Source organism: Ochotona princeps, chromosome 24 (assembly GCF_030435755.1).
Source record: "Ochotona princeps isolate mOchPri1 chromosome 24, mOchPri1.hap1, whole genome shotgun sequence".
Taxonomy (NCBI): Eukaryota; Metazoa; Chordata; class Mammalia; order Lagomorpha; family Ochotonidae; genus Ochotona; species Ochotona princeps.
The window spans coordinates 32,479,718-32,494,598 of NC_080855.1; the positions used below are offsets into that span (position 1 = coordinate 32,479,718).

Genomic DNA, 14,881 nt, shown 5'->3' on the forward strand with positions numbered 1-14,881 from the left:
GCCAGCATCCCATACGGGTGACAGCATTCCATATGGACACATCCCTGCTGTTCTACTTCCAATCCAATGCCATGCTCACATCCTGGGAGAGTAATGGAGGATGGCCCAAGTCCTTGGGCCCTTCAACTCACATGGAAGAACCAAAAGAGGCTCCTAACTCTTGGTTTCAGATCAGATCAGCTCTGACCATTACAACCATTTGGGGAGTAAACCAGCGATAGAAAACTCATCTTTCTAACTCACCTTCTCTCCCTGTAAAATCTGTCTTTAATATACAAAATAAATATCTTCAGTAAAAAACAATTTTTCTTTTTCAATAAACCTTAATTTTGGAATGATTTTAAACTCATACAACTATTAGAAAGCATTTTTCCATATGCTTGTCATCAATTTCTCCCTAACACTATCGTCTTACATTACAAAAGTAGTAGTGTCGAAATTGAAAAGTCCACATTGACACGTTACTATTAACGCATTTTCCCCATTTTCACCAGCTTTGTGGCTAATGTTCTTTTTCTATTCTAATCCTAATTATCCATTTCAAGACTAATTGTGATTAGAAAACTTATCTTTTGACTATGTCAATATCATTGGCTTATTTAATTGAAAATGAAAACACAAAATAGGAAACTAACAAGTTGTTTTTAAAAATTCTCTACAGAAAACAAAGGGTGGATGGCCTAAGAAGTCAGTTTGTTCTAAAAAAAAATCAGTGTGCAAAAAGTTTTTTTTTAGTATTTTTATTTAGTATTTTTAGAATTTTTAGTATTTTAGTATATTTAGTATTTAGTACTTTTATTTAGTAAAATAAAAAATAGGAAAAAGATACGAACTGAGAAGCTCCGGGAAATAGTAAGCTCAGCTCAGCTGACAATTGAGGCTAATTGAGGAGTGAACTAGCAGATGGAAGATCTCAACTCATTTTGTCTCTCCTTTTCTCTGTAGCCCCACCTTTTCAAATGACTTCTGCCAGGCGCTTCTGATGACTTTTGTGCTCCACTGGGGACCCTTAGACCGACCCCCAGAGGAATATCCAACTGCTGCCTTTGAACTACGCCCCCTGTCAGCAGGAGCAGCTAGAGCGGTCACTGTCCCATTTCCCCCCTAACAGCAGTTAGGGTTACTTCCTCTGGGGGGCGGAATGTGACAGGAGTTAGACTGGGTAGTAGGCAGTTAGGGCATCCTGAGTCCCCAAGTCATTTTTTTCTCAAATATAAAGGGGTATTTTCCCCACCATGTCCTGGATTCACCAGAGCAGGTCTCTCCCAAGACAAGTGTATATCTTAACTTATCAGGAACATAATTCCCCAAGAGACAAGGGTGACATTAACATATCAATTCCCCACCTGAAGCCTCAGCCTGATTCTGTCTCTGGCCATTGCTAAGGGGGAGGTCTTCAGACTGGCCTCTTTATCATTAGAAATGGACCAAGGAAGTTGGCCAGTGACACCTTTCTGGCCTTTTGTCCCAAGGCCAGGTACCATGGAAACCAGGAATTTTCTTTGTTTATGGAGAAACATCTTTGAGGGGAACCTTTAAAAGATGCTTTCTCCACCATTGATACGGGTCTCTTTTTTTCTCCACTTCTCCTCCTGCCACTATGGCAAGGGTGAGGGGCGTTTCTATCTCAGAGCCCCCTCCCGTCACTAGGACGGGAGTCTCCTTTCTCAACTTGTCTAATAAATCTTGCTTTAAAACTAAATATATATATATATATATATACACACATACATATATGAGTGACAAAGGTAGAGTGACAAACAAAGAAACAGATCTTCTATTCTTTGTTCAGTACCCAGACGACTGAAATGTCAGGAATCAGCCAAGCCACAGCCAGGGGTTCCATCTGAGTCTCTCACACGCAAAGCAACCACTTGGGTAATACTTTTAGGGCATTAGCAGGAAGCCTAGTAGGAGAGAGAGAAAGAGAGAGAGAGAGAGAGAGGAGAGAACGCCCATCCCCTTGATCCTTCCTCAAAACTCCACGGCCTATCCGGGTCCAGGATGAACACTGTGCACATCTCCCACGTGAGTGGTAAGAATCCAGCCACTTGAGCCGTCACCACTGTGCCCCAACTCCTCATCAGCAAGCAGCTGGCATCAGGAGCCAGTGCTGGGTAGCAAAGCCAGGTACTTTGGCAGGCATGTGGGTCTCTCAACCACAGGGCTAGATGTCTGCCCTAGAAATCCTGCTTATAGGATAATGAACACACAAAGAACTCTGAACCTCACTCAGCCTGTTAGGCTGCCAGGGTCGCATGATGGCCGCAGGTGGAGTGGGAGGGAGCACGTGGATGATGCTCATCTCACTCCCGGGCCCCGTCTCCTTCGTATGTGAGGAGTACCCAATGCTACCCATCACAGGTAGGCACCAAACACACCTTGGAGCACGCGCAGAGCAAGCCTCCACTCTGCCTCACTTCACCAACCCTCACTGTCAGCATTTAAACCCTAACTCATGGGGTTACAGCACCGGGTGAGAGTGGTCCATCAGGCTCTTCTCTTTTTTCAAGATTTATTTATGTTAATTAATTTATTATTTATTGTATTTTATTTATATATATGATATTTGTGTCTATTTTATATTTATTTTTATTTATTTTTAATTTTATTTTATATTTACTTTATCTATATTTATTATTTATTTCTTTATTTATTTTCATTAGAAAAGCAGATTTGCAGAGAGAAGGAAAGACAGATCTTCCATCCGCTGGCTCACTCTCCAAATGGTCACAATGGCCGGAACTGAGCTGATTCAAAACAGGAGCCAGGTGTTTACCCTGGGTCTCCCACATGGGTGCAGGGTCCCAAGGCTTCTGACTATCCTCACTGCTTTCCCAGGCTGCAAAGAGGGAGCTGGATGGGACGTGTCGCAGCTGGGACACGAACCAGTGCCTGTAGGGGATGATGGTGCACACAGGGTGAGGATTTAGCCTCTGAGCCACCATGCCAGACCTTTCACTGACCATTAAGCTTTGACTGAAAAAAAGAAAAAACCTTTACCTGGACTGTCTCTCTCAAGTGTGCCTGAGTTTTGAAACCTAGCATAACCACACATTTTTTTTTCCTTTTTAAAGAGAAAGGCAGAGTTGCGCAGAGAGAAAGAGAGAGAGTGTGTCCATCTGCTGATTCGCTCCCCAGATGACTACAATGGCCAGAGCTGAGTGAATCTGAAGCCAGGAGCCAGGAGCCAGAAGCCATGCAGGTCTCTAAGTATGTGCAGGGTTCAACGACTTTAATCATTCTCCTTTGCTTTCCCAGACCACAAGCAGGGAGTTGGATTGGAAGTGCAGCAGCTGGGACTTGAATTGATGCCCATATGAGATGCCAGCGCTGTATGCGGAAGTTTAACCTACTTACCACAGCGCCATCCTAAAAAGTTGTATTTCTTTAACCTATCACACTGGCAATTGCTTAAGGACTAATCCTGGAAGTGGAGAGCATGGTGTATAACAACTTCTCTGACAGTCCTTAAAACAATAGCCTCTTGGACTCATGAAATCCATACACAAAATCAGAAATGTGGACAAGTGTGACTGGGCACACAACCACCAATCCATTGCGTGGTACCAACTCCCTCATCTGGGGAGAGCCCTCACATGCCTCTGCATGGCCTGTCCCCCTTATTAGTCTATTCCCCAGGCTGGGAAGACAAGCAGGCTGCCAAGGGGAAGCCAAGGCAACAGAGCATGGAAAGAAAACGTGAGGTGGGAAGAGAAATGGAGAAGTGAAGAACAGTGCTCACGTTTACCAGGAAGAGGCAGAGACAACCTGGATACTCAGTGCTCCAGGCAGATGCTGGTTATAGTTTTCAGCATGCCTCGCTTATCCGTGGGGTGCACCTTTCATGACCCTCGGGACATCCCTGAAACGGCAGGCACGCTCTTCATGTTAACAATATTCATAATGCATAAGAAAGCAACAAAGAAAAAAACTAGAAACTTTCATATAGAACATATTACTACAGCACAATTTATTTCCAAAAAATACGGTCCCAGAGTGACAGCTTAGTGGCCAATTCCTTGAAATTGCAAGCACCAGGATTCCATCTGGGCACCAGTTCATGCCCCAGATGCACCACCTGCTTGTGACCTGGGAAAGCAGCAGAGGTGACCATCTGTATCCACATGGGAGACCCAGAAGCAGCTTCTGGCTTCAGATCAGCTCATCTCTGGCCTGTGCAGATGGAAGATCTTTCTCTCTTCTTTTCTGTCTCTTCTCTGTAAAACCTGTCTTTCCGATAAAAATAGAATATATCTTTTGAAGATGGTCAAAAAGAGCCTATGCAGGGCCTGGCGGTGTGGCCTAGCAGCTCAAGTCCTCACCTTGATAACCCCGGGATCCCATATGGGCGCCGGTTCTGATCCCAGCAGCTCCACTTCCCAGCCAGCTCCCTGCTTGTGGCCTGGGGAAGCAGGTGAGGACAGGCCAAAGCCTTGGGACCCTGCACCCGCATGGGAGACCTGGAGGAGGTCCCTGGCTCCTTGCTTCTGATCAGCGCAGCACCGGCCGTTGCGCTCACTTGGGGAGTGAATCATCAAATGGAAGATCTTCCTCTCTGTCTCTCGATCTTCCTCTCTGTCTCTCTTCCTCTCTGTATATCTGACTTTGTAATAAAAATAAAAATAAATTAAAAAAAAAAACCTATGCAGTTAGTTTCCAAGTTGCTTATCTGCTGCCTATGCAAAAGTTGTGAAAATACACATTTTGTGCCTGGCAGGATGGCTCAGTGGTTAAATCCTCACCTTGCGTGTGGCAGGATCCCATACGGCTGCCTGTTTGTGTCCTGGCTGCTCCTCTACCATTCCATTTCCCTGGCAGTGGCCTGGAAAAGCAGGGGATGGCCAAAGCATCGGAAGACCCAGAAACAGCTCCTGGCTCCTGACTTCGAATCAACTCTGTTCCGGCCATTGTGGCCACTGGGGAGTGAATCAGTGGAAAGATCTTTTTCTCTGTTTCTCCTCCTCTCGATATATCTGCCTTTCCAATAAAAAAACAAATGAACCTTGAAACTTTTTTTTAAGTTTTCCTATGTATTTGCAGAATAGACAACAAATCGGCACAGGACAGTGCAGTATTCGAAGAAGTCCTTGAAGCGCCTGGCCTGGCTGTTAGGGCTCCCAGGCAACCACTTTGAGAAGTCCATGCAATGAACAGCCTTCTCGCCATCACACTGCGCTCTCTCCGTCCAGTAGCAGTCACATCCCTGCCCATGCACCACAGCAGCACCACAGCACTGTGGATAAGCAGGCATTGTCGCCCAGTCCACGGTGGTCTCCCACAGTCCTTTCCCTTCCACCTCCAAGTTGCCAAGTGTCAAGAACTTGCAGTCACTGTCAACTTCCTACGTACCCAGGGTTGGACAACAGCAGCTCAGAAATCTCTGAATGAATCCGAGGGCTTTACTGACTAGTTAGCTACCTACAGCCATCAGGCCCTGCAGTGGGGAGAGGAGCTTGGCAGGGCAGAGAGGGCAGGAAGGCAGTGCTGTCTCCTCTGCACAGCTCTGGGCGCAGAAGTTACAGAGTCTTAGCCCAAGGCTGGGAGCCCAGGCTGACTGCATGCCCGGGAAGGTGGACTAAGCTTGGGATCTGCTAGTCACTAGAGCAGTGCTCCGTGGAGCTAGGATGATGGACAGCAGGGCCCCCAGAAGGTGAGGTGGAGGCAACAGACCAATGGCTGTTCCCCAAGGGCTTACAGAGCTTGGTGCCCAGGCTATATTATCTGGGCAAAGGCCCAACTCCATTCTCCACGGGCCCTTGGGCATGGCTGATGCCCAGTCGGGATCTGCTGGGCCCGAGGAACTGCTGTCCTGCCAACGACCCAGAGAGACTCTGCCTGAGCCCAGCACACTCGCCTGCCTCCCGTCTGCCCGACCAGCTGCTTCAGGCAATTGAGCTGCTCCTTCAGGCAGCAGCGGCAGCCCATTGGGCTCAGGCTGGGCAAAGCAAGGGATGGCCTGGGGCTCTGACATCAGCCCTGACCATGGGTAGACCGTACATGCAAGGGGTGTAGGTTGAGGGCACCAGAAGGCCAGCTCCTGTATTTTTAATACTGATGCTTAGGCACACGCTGCAGGAAAGATGATTTATTTGGGGGCGTCTCAGGCCTGGTGGGAGCCTCACCTGGGGAGGGGTAGGGGAGGAGGAGGGACACAAAGAGGGCCAAGGAGCCAACGGGCTTCAGAGGGGAAGAGGACGGAACACTGGGCCTGCTGTCTCCAGGCAACCCCATTGTCTGCTGCCTATATAAAGCCCCAGCATGCCTTGCTCTGGCGACACTTTGCGGGACTGTCCGACTGAGCTGGACGCGTCTTCCAAGCGCTCCAGACCAGTTTAGCGACCCGCAGGCCAACATGTCCTGGCAAGATGCTGGCCTACGCTCTGGCGTACGCTACTTCCTGGGACTGCTCCTATACCTCATGGCTCTAATTTGGAGCTATGTCTCCTATTTGGTTAAAGTGGTGCCAAGGAGGGCCTTGAGAAAACGTCAAGATGAGACTATGGTGATTTTTCTTGCAGAGCTCCGAATGCTGCTCCGGATGGTGGAACAGAAGGACCAACAATTAGCCGGTGATCAGGACAGATTCAAGGAGCAAGACACCAAAACAAGAGACCTCCGCACAAGGCACACAGCTCTGTTGAGCGACCAAGACAAAAGGAAGCCTCTCATTGATCCGACGGACGGCAATTCCAGCGCCAACAAGGTACCATCCGCTGCAGTGAAACACACCACCAAGAAACTGCCAGCAGAGTTGGCAAAGGAAGTTCCCCAAATTCTCAAAACTGATGACCAGCCTTCTCCAACCACAGGACATGCCTTACGTGTGGGAGAGGCTCCCAACACCATCTCATCAGAAGACTCCCAGAAGGTGAGAACACCTGTCACCTGGAGGGAGCTTTTGAAATCCATCCAAGAAGAACTGAAGAGCCTGACAAGATCCTTAGTGGACAAAGATGAAACCATCAGGCTCCTCCAAGATGAAGTGGAGACACTTGCACATTCCCTGGCGGCACAAAACCAAAAAATGTCATCTCAAATAAAAGATCTCAAGCGAAAACAAGCCCGTTTAATGAAGTCAGGGGAAAGGAAAATGATTTGCCTCAAAATCAAAAGCAGGCAGTTACGATTGGTGAAGCAAAATCTTCACAAGCAGAAAGACGAAAACACAACTTTGAATAAATGTGTGAAAAAACTGGAAGATGAAATGTCTACCATGAAAACAAAGCTACAGAATGTAGAAGAAGAAAATGAGAAACTATTGGACACCACTCGGCAGCAGATCATGGCTGCAGAAGATTCCAAGTCAAAGCTTCGAATGTCCATCCGCGAGAAGGAACAAGAGTGCTCTGCAGTCAAGGAGGAGCTCCACACTCGTGAGCAGCTGCTCCAAGAAAAAGACCAAAAAGCACAGCAGCTCATCCATGACATCACGTTCACCCTGCAGAAGTTCCTGGCCGAATGGCAGCAGAAAGACGGGCAGCTGTTGGCACAGAAGCACTGCAAAGAGCAAGTCCTACCCAGCCAGGTGGAGCATCTGCGAGAGGAGTTGAGGCAGGAGGTAGGGAGGTTTCACCACCATGCCCCACAGTCACCAGAAGAACCTGAATCCCTGCAGAAAGAAGATGAACGGGCTGGAGGTGATTCAGCAGCAGGGTCAGAGAGCAGACCCCAGAGGGGCCCGAACAGCGCCACCACCGCCGCTGGCCTGGGCACCATGACACCCTGCGGGGAGCCGCACCTGCTGCAGCCAGTCCCAAGCACCATCACCACCCAGAGCGGCACTGCCAACATCCAGCAGCTGGCCGCCGAGCCCAAGCCCTCCACCACAGGCATGGGCCTCCCAGAGCTGGCACATGCCAGTGCAGACAAGAAGATTCTCGCCACCAAAGTGCTGGGCAGAGTGAAATGGTTCAACGTCAAGGAGCGCTACGGATTTATCACCACAACAGATACCCAGGAGGACATCTTTGTCCACCAATCAGCCATCCAAAAGAACAACCCCTGGAAGTACCTGCCCAGCGTGGGAGATGGTGAGCTAGTTGAGTTCGACGTGGTGGAGGGCAAGAAGGGCGTGGAAGCGGCCAATGTCACCGGCCCCGGGGGAGTTGCTGTCCAGGGCAGCAAGTATGTGCCTGAGCGTACCCGCTCCCGGCGCTCCCCAAGGCGGAGGGCTCCTAGGCCCCACTACGCACATGGCTGCCTCCCCACTGACAGCGATAGCTCAGAAGGAACAGCAGATGGCCAGGCCTGTCCTGGCTGGCGCCGAGTCAGGCGGCGAAGGCTCCCACGCTGCTACCAGCCTGCAGCAAAGGACTCCATCCCTCCTGTGCAGGGAGACATGCAGGGTGCCCAGGGTGTGGCTGAAGGCGATCATGGCCAGCCCATGAGAGAGACAGTTTGTCAGGGTCGCAGACCATCATGCCTTCACAGACGGCGTCCCCACAGCCAGTCCGAACAGGAGAGTGAAGAGGCTGATTCTGAAGATTAAGAAGAGACCCGAGGCCAGCAGCGCCCTCTCCCGCGCTCCCCACTAAAGCGCCCAAAACGCTGCCTCACAGGATCAACCCAGAAAAAACTCTAAATGACCACCAAACAGAATTCCAAGGGAGTTTCAACTCTCTACCTCAAAAGAGAGAAAACCCACGTGCTGTAGTACTAAGAATTTACCATTTCCAAAAAAAAAATAAAAAAGAATTTACCCATTTCAACAAATCTGTCAACACAAGATGGGAATAAAAAGAGCACACCGAAGGACCAACACAGCAAAAGTAGATCCATCAGGAAGTGCTATGCACTTTTCAGAGACTAATAACATTTGTAAACTGGTCACATCACAATACTAAAAGATTTCTAATAAAATTTTTCATTTCCCAAAACTGGCTGGAGGAAGAATTTCTGTAGGCCCTCCAATGGTCCACTCACAGGACAAAGGGTGGGTAGAATGTGACAGGAAGAGGAGCTGAAAGAGCATGATTTGTGGGTCTGGGTGCAGGCCAGGCTGTCCTAGGACCCAGCACCCATCAGTGAGAGCTGTGACTTTAGTTGGGGAGTGAGAGTGAGCTGACGAGGTGGATCACACAACCCACCATCACACGGGAGCTGGGGACAAGCCTGGTAGTGGTCCTTGAAGACTCCCTGAAAAGGCCACAACACCTACTAGTGAGTGCAAGAGAGGTGCTCAGGGTGACTGGCCAGGCTAGGCTGCAGCACCTGCTGCAGAGTGCAAAAGCGAGGGCTGAAACAGGCCAGAGAGGGTTCTTCAGGGTTGCCCCAGTTACATTACAGCACCAGCCAGCATGTGCAAGAGTGGCCCATGGGGGAGGGCTGGGCTGGCCTAGGTTATAGCACCTGCTGGTTCATCTGAGAGCTGGGACTGGGGTAGAGCTGACCAGGCCACCGACCCACTGGTACGTGCATGGAGAGCTGCAGGGAGAGGGCTGCACCTGTCCCTGTGGTGGCCAACATACACACAAGTGTGTGCCCCAACTAAGTTGGGCTTCTCAAAGGGCTCCTCAACTAGAATGCTGAGCTCAATCCACAGCTTAGGGAAGATCAGACAGACGTGTGTTCTCATCCTGGAGCACATGTTGCAGGACTAGGCACCTCAGTTGCTGACTCCCATGCTAGAACAGAGAGCAGACCCAGATGCACACGAAGACAAGACAGCCAGTTCATCTACGCCAACAGAAGGCTTTGAGTACCTCTGCAAAGGAGGGAAAGAAGAGCTGGTTGAACAACACTTCTACCTTGAAGAGTCTCCAGCTACTCTACCTCCAATCCAGCTGCCATTCGTACCCTTGGGAAGCTGGGGCTGAAGGATCAGGTACCTGAGTTTGATCATTTGTGACCATTACTTTGTCCCCACATTCATACCTGATTTAAATTCTCTGCATCCTTTTTCTCGCTCTCTTAAATATTTATGTTATTTTTTATTTGAAAGGCAGAGTTACAGAGACAGGGAGGGACAGAGAGATTTTCCATCTGCTGGCTTACTCTTTACATGGCTGAGATGGCCAGGGCTGAGCTAATCCAATGCCGGGTTTCTTCTGGGTCTCCTCCATGGATGCAGAAAGCCAAGGACTTCGGCTGTGCTCCACTGCTTCCTCAGACCGTAAGAAGGAAATTGGATTAAAAGTGAGCATCTGGGACTTGAACCAGCAACCATGAGATGTTAGTGCCCCAGGCAGAGGCTTCGCTTACTACAACATGGTGCTAGCCCCATCATTTTTTTCCCTTCAAGAATTCATGTAGCTGCTTGAAAGGCAGAGGCCCAGAGGAATGAGGAAGGACAGGGAAAAACAGATCTGTGTTGCCAGGTCACTCCCCAGAGGGCTGTGACATCCACGTTTGGTTAACGCAAAGGAAGGAGGGACAGTTTATAACAATGGTTGTAGCTTTCTAAAGTAAACTGTGGGCCCGGCGGCGTGGCCTAGCGGCTAAAGTCCTCGCCTTGAATGCCCCGGGATCCCATATGGGCGCCGGTTCTAATCCCGGCTGCTCCATTTCCCATCCAGCTCCCTGCTTGTGGCCTGGGAAAGCAGTTGAGGACGGCCCAAAACTGGCACCATGCACCCACAAGGGAGACCCGGAAGAGGTTCCAGGTTCCCAGCTTCGGATTGGCGCGCATGGGCCCGTTGCGGCTCACTTGGGGAGTGAATCATTGGACGGAAGATCTTCCTCTCTGTCTCTCCTCCTCTCTGTATATCTGACTTTGTAATAAAAATAAATAAATCTTCAAAAAAAATAAAGTAAACTGACCCTCTTACATGAACTTGCCTCCTTTCTTTTCTTTTCTGTTTTCTTTCTAAAGATGTCTTTACTTTTTTATTGGAAAGTCAGATTTATAGAGAGAGAGACAAAAGAGAAAGCTCTTCTGTCTGCTGATTCACTCCCCAAATGACCACATGGCCATTTTGCTGAGCTGTTCTGAAGCTAGGAGCCAGGAGTTTCTTCTGGGTCTCTCATGCAAGTGCAGGGTCCCAAAGCTTTGGGCCATCCTCTGCTGTTCTCCCAGGCCACAAGCAGGGGGCTGGATGGGAAGTGGAACAGCCAGGACATAGACTGGTACCCATATGGGATACTGGCAGTTACAGTGGGGCAAGATTAGCCAATTCAGCCATGGGCTGGGCCCTGTTTTCAGTAACAATTTTTATCGTAAAGTGTGATTTTTTATAGTGGTATAACCACGCCAACTCTCTTTTTGGTGACTGCTCTCACGGTCTATCTTTTTCATTGTTTCGCTTTCTACCTATTTGCTTTTGCAGTTTGAATTCAAACTGTGTCTCTGGTGGACAACCTATAACTACATTTTTGTTTCTATCCACTCTGCCATCTCTTTTTAATACAGTACAATTACCTGTATGCCATGTCTTCTACTACTTTTAAAAATGTATATTGGGTCAGTAGTTACCCAATATACCTTTATTCTTTCCCTCATTTGCATTACCAGCATCAAAACAATTATATCTTTATCCATTATTGCTTTAGGCAGTTGTCTGTTGAAGCAAACGAGTTTCTGTGATGTTTATATGGCCTTTTTTAAAAAAAAGATTTATTTATTTTATTGGAAGACAGATGTACAGAGAGAAGAGACAGAGAGGAAGATCTTCTGTCTGATGATTCACTCCCCAAGTGACCGCAACAGCCGGTGCTGCGACAATCTGAAAGCAGGAGCCAGGAACTTCTTTTCAAGTCTCCCAGACAGGTGCAGGGTCCCAAGGCTTTGGACAATCCTCTACTGCTTTTCCAGGCCACAGCGCTGTTATCTTCTGGTTCACCCCAGCCTATCACCTGCTCCCCTCCAAAGCTCACAATAGCCAGGGCGGGGCCAGGTCAGACAGGAGTTAAAGAATTTAATCCAGTTCTCCCAGATGCTGGCAGGGATTCAACTGCTTGAGCCATCAGTGCTGCCTCCCAGGGTGCGCGAGTTCTAAGAGAGCTTAACTGATGAGGGAGCCAGCACACAGACACAGCCACTGTGCTATGGGACATGAGGGTCTCTTCCTGGGTCTTCACTGCTCAGGGCAAATGCCTGCTTTCCTTTAACTTTTGGAGAAGGAATTTTGATGTACAATTTAATCCATCCCACTTGTTTCTGGCCTCCATGATTTCTGATGACAGACCAATTGCTAATTTTATTGTAGCTCAGGATCTGACAGATTGTTTGCAATTCATCCTGAAGCTTCAGTTAATTTTCCAGAATTCTAAAGTGATAAATGAGTTGATTTTAATTTCTCTGGCCCAGGGTTTTGTTCTGAGAAAGAATGAGTTCTGTGTGGCCTTCCCTCTGCCATTTGGAAGCTGATCTCATTTCAATTATTTAGGTTACATGTTTAACTATCTTGTAAAACAATTTTCCCTTTATACTTCTTTTTCTAAAATTCCTAAACTATTGTCACCTGCTTGGGTAATTTTCAGTTTAGCGTTAAAATCCTGTATCATTTGCTTAATCTCAAATGTTTTTCATTAAAAAGAAAAACATCGTATTTCTTGAAAAGGTAAAGTGACAAGAAAGAAAGAGAGAGAGAGACAGAGAGAGAGAGGAGAGTCCCATTTACCAGTTCATTCTCCACATGCCTCAAAGTCCAGCCCTGGGCCAGTCAGAACTCCGTTCTGATCTCCCATGTGGGCAGCAGGGGCCCTAGTTCTTGCGCCATCATCCCTTGCCTTCCCAGGCACATTAGTAAAACACTGGACTGAAAGGGAACAACCAAGACACAAATCAGGTTCTGACGTGGGATGCTGGTGTTGTAAAGAGGCTTCATCCGCTGTGCCAAAGCGCCAGTCTTCAGAGTGTTACTTTGTAAACAGATTGCCGTGTTAGAACAGCCAGACTTCCCATTCTCTTCTACCTTTCCTCTGTTCAGTCAACCTGGTCAATCTTCTCACATGGGTTCTGTTGTGGTTTTTCCAGGCATTCTAAATTTTCTGTTGTGATGGCAGACTAAAATGAATATGCCCTCTTTTAAGAAAGCCATGAAACAATGCATCAGTATTTTGGGGAATGAATGAAAAGCTCTCATTTATGCATGTAAAGCTCGTGGAGCCAGGAGGGCTGCTCTGTGGGTGAGAGATTTGCTATTATCTGTTAAATTTGGAAACAACAGTTAAACCTTATCAACATCAATTCATAAATAATGATAATAATAAGTGCAGAACTACGTGCTTGAGAAAGAGGTAGGCTCTAAGCCCTGCACACTCTTGCCTCTTGCTCTGTTCCTTAGGGCATCCTCCAAGATGCTGGTAACAATTATTGCTCTCTTACCTGTCCTACAGAGGAGTCCAGCAGCAGCTCCCTAGCTTGGACTCTTGCTTTTTTGTTTTCTCTTGTTTAAAAGAGACAGGGAGAGGTGACAGGAGAGACAGTGACAGAGCCAGAGCCTACCACCCACTGAGTTACTGCCCAGATGCCTGAAACTGCCTGGTGAGACTGTGGACAACTGTGGACTTGTTCCTGCAAATGTGGAAAAGAAGCCCCCCCAAAAAAAAGTGGGGATGAGAAAGTGTTTGTGCAAAGAAATGCAAATGAAAGAGAAGCAGACCTCAGTGGCTGAACCGGAAGAAAGACTTGTCTAAAGAGAATGGAAAAAAAATAAACTAATGATGAGAAGACTACAGTCTTCTGATGACATGGACGTGAAAGAAGTCACCCTGGATGACCGACACCAGCCACATCTTGGGGACAGTGTAACGGCTCAGTGGGTTAGACAGCCACCTGCATCACTGAACACCCCGGCCCCAGCTGTCCTGCTTCTGATCCAGCTCCTGCTAATGTGACAGGCAGGTGCCAATGCCCTGCCATTCACTTGGGAGAACAGAATGCACTTCCTGGCTCCTCCTTTCAGCCTGGCCCATCCCTGGCTGTTGCAGCAACTTGGGAAACGCACCAGCAGGGCCACAGCTTACCTGTGCGCTCTTTTTGTAGAAACCAGAGAATAATTTTTATCAGCTATTTTGTAAATGCAAAATTTTTGGTAGTGCTAGAAACATTTTTTTAAGAGGAAAGTAAGTCTTTTTCTAACTCATTTTTTTCTTTTTAAACATCTATTTATTTTTTTTTTACTAGAAAGGCAATTACAGAGAGAGAAGGAGACAAAGAGAGAAATCTCCTATTTGCTGGTTCACCTCCAAAAGGCCAGAATGGCCGAAGCTGGGTCAGTCCGTAGCCAGGAGCCTGAAGCAACTTCCAGGATCCCATGAGTGTGCAGAGACCCCCTGGACTTGAGCGTTCTACCGCTGACCCCCCAGGCCATTAGCAGGGAGACATCATAAGTAGAAGAGGTGGGACTTGAAACAGTACCCGCATGGGATGCTGGCACCACAGGCAGAGGCTTAGCTTGCTATGTCACAGTGCTGGCCTGGCAAATGACTTTTTAAAGAGATAAGGATATTTTGCTGAATGGTTCTTTACTGATGTATTTCCGTATAACCAGGAAATAGTGGGACTATGACTTGCGTAGGGCTTTGACTGTGTTCCATGTCAGCTGAGCTACTGCGTAGGCAAGAAGTAGTTTTTATATCAAACCACAGAAAATGACAATTTGGACTCACAGTTGTGCATTTCACATGACTTAAACATTTTTTTCTTCTACTTTTTAAAGAATGTTATTTGAAAGGCAGGGTGCCAGAAAGAGGGAGAGACAGAGTTCTTCCATCTGTGGTTTCCTCCCCAAATGTCCTCCACAGCTGGGGTTAGGCCAGGCCCAGACAGAAGCCAGAACCTGCAGCAAGGTTTCCACGTGGGTGCTTGCGTCATCTTCTACTGCCTCCCAGGCACACTGGTAGGAAGCAGATCAGAAGCGTGGAGTAGCCAGGACTCCAACCAGCTACTCCATCATGGGCTGAAGGCAACCCCAGTGGTGGCTCACCCACTGAGCCA

At 48.0% G+C, this 14,881-nt stretch overlaps 1 protein-coding gene across 1 annotated transcript; it reads left to right on the forward strand.

Annotated features, from left to right (window-relative positions):
* Positions 1-7,692: 7,692 nt before the first annotated feature.
* Positions 7,693-8,491, forward strand: LOC131483154 (Y-box-binding protein 1-like). The gene has a single exon (XM_058680488.1). The coding sequence runs from the start codon at positions 7,718-7,720 to the stop codon at positions 8,489-8,491; it is 774 nt and encodes a 257-aa protein (XP_058536471.1). The 5' UTR covers positions 7,693-7,717.
* The last annotated feature ends 6,390 nt before the right edge of the window (positions 8,492-14,881 follow it).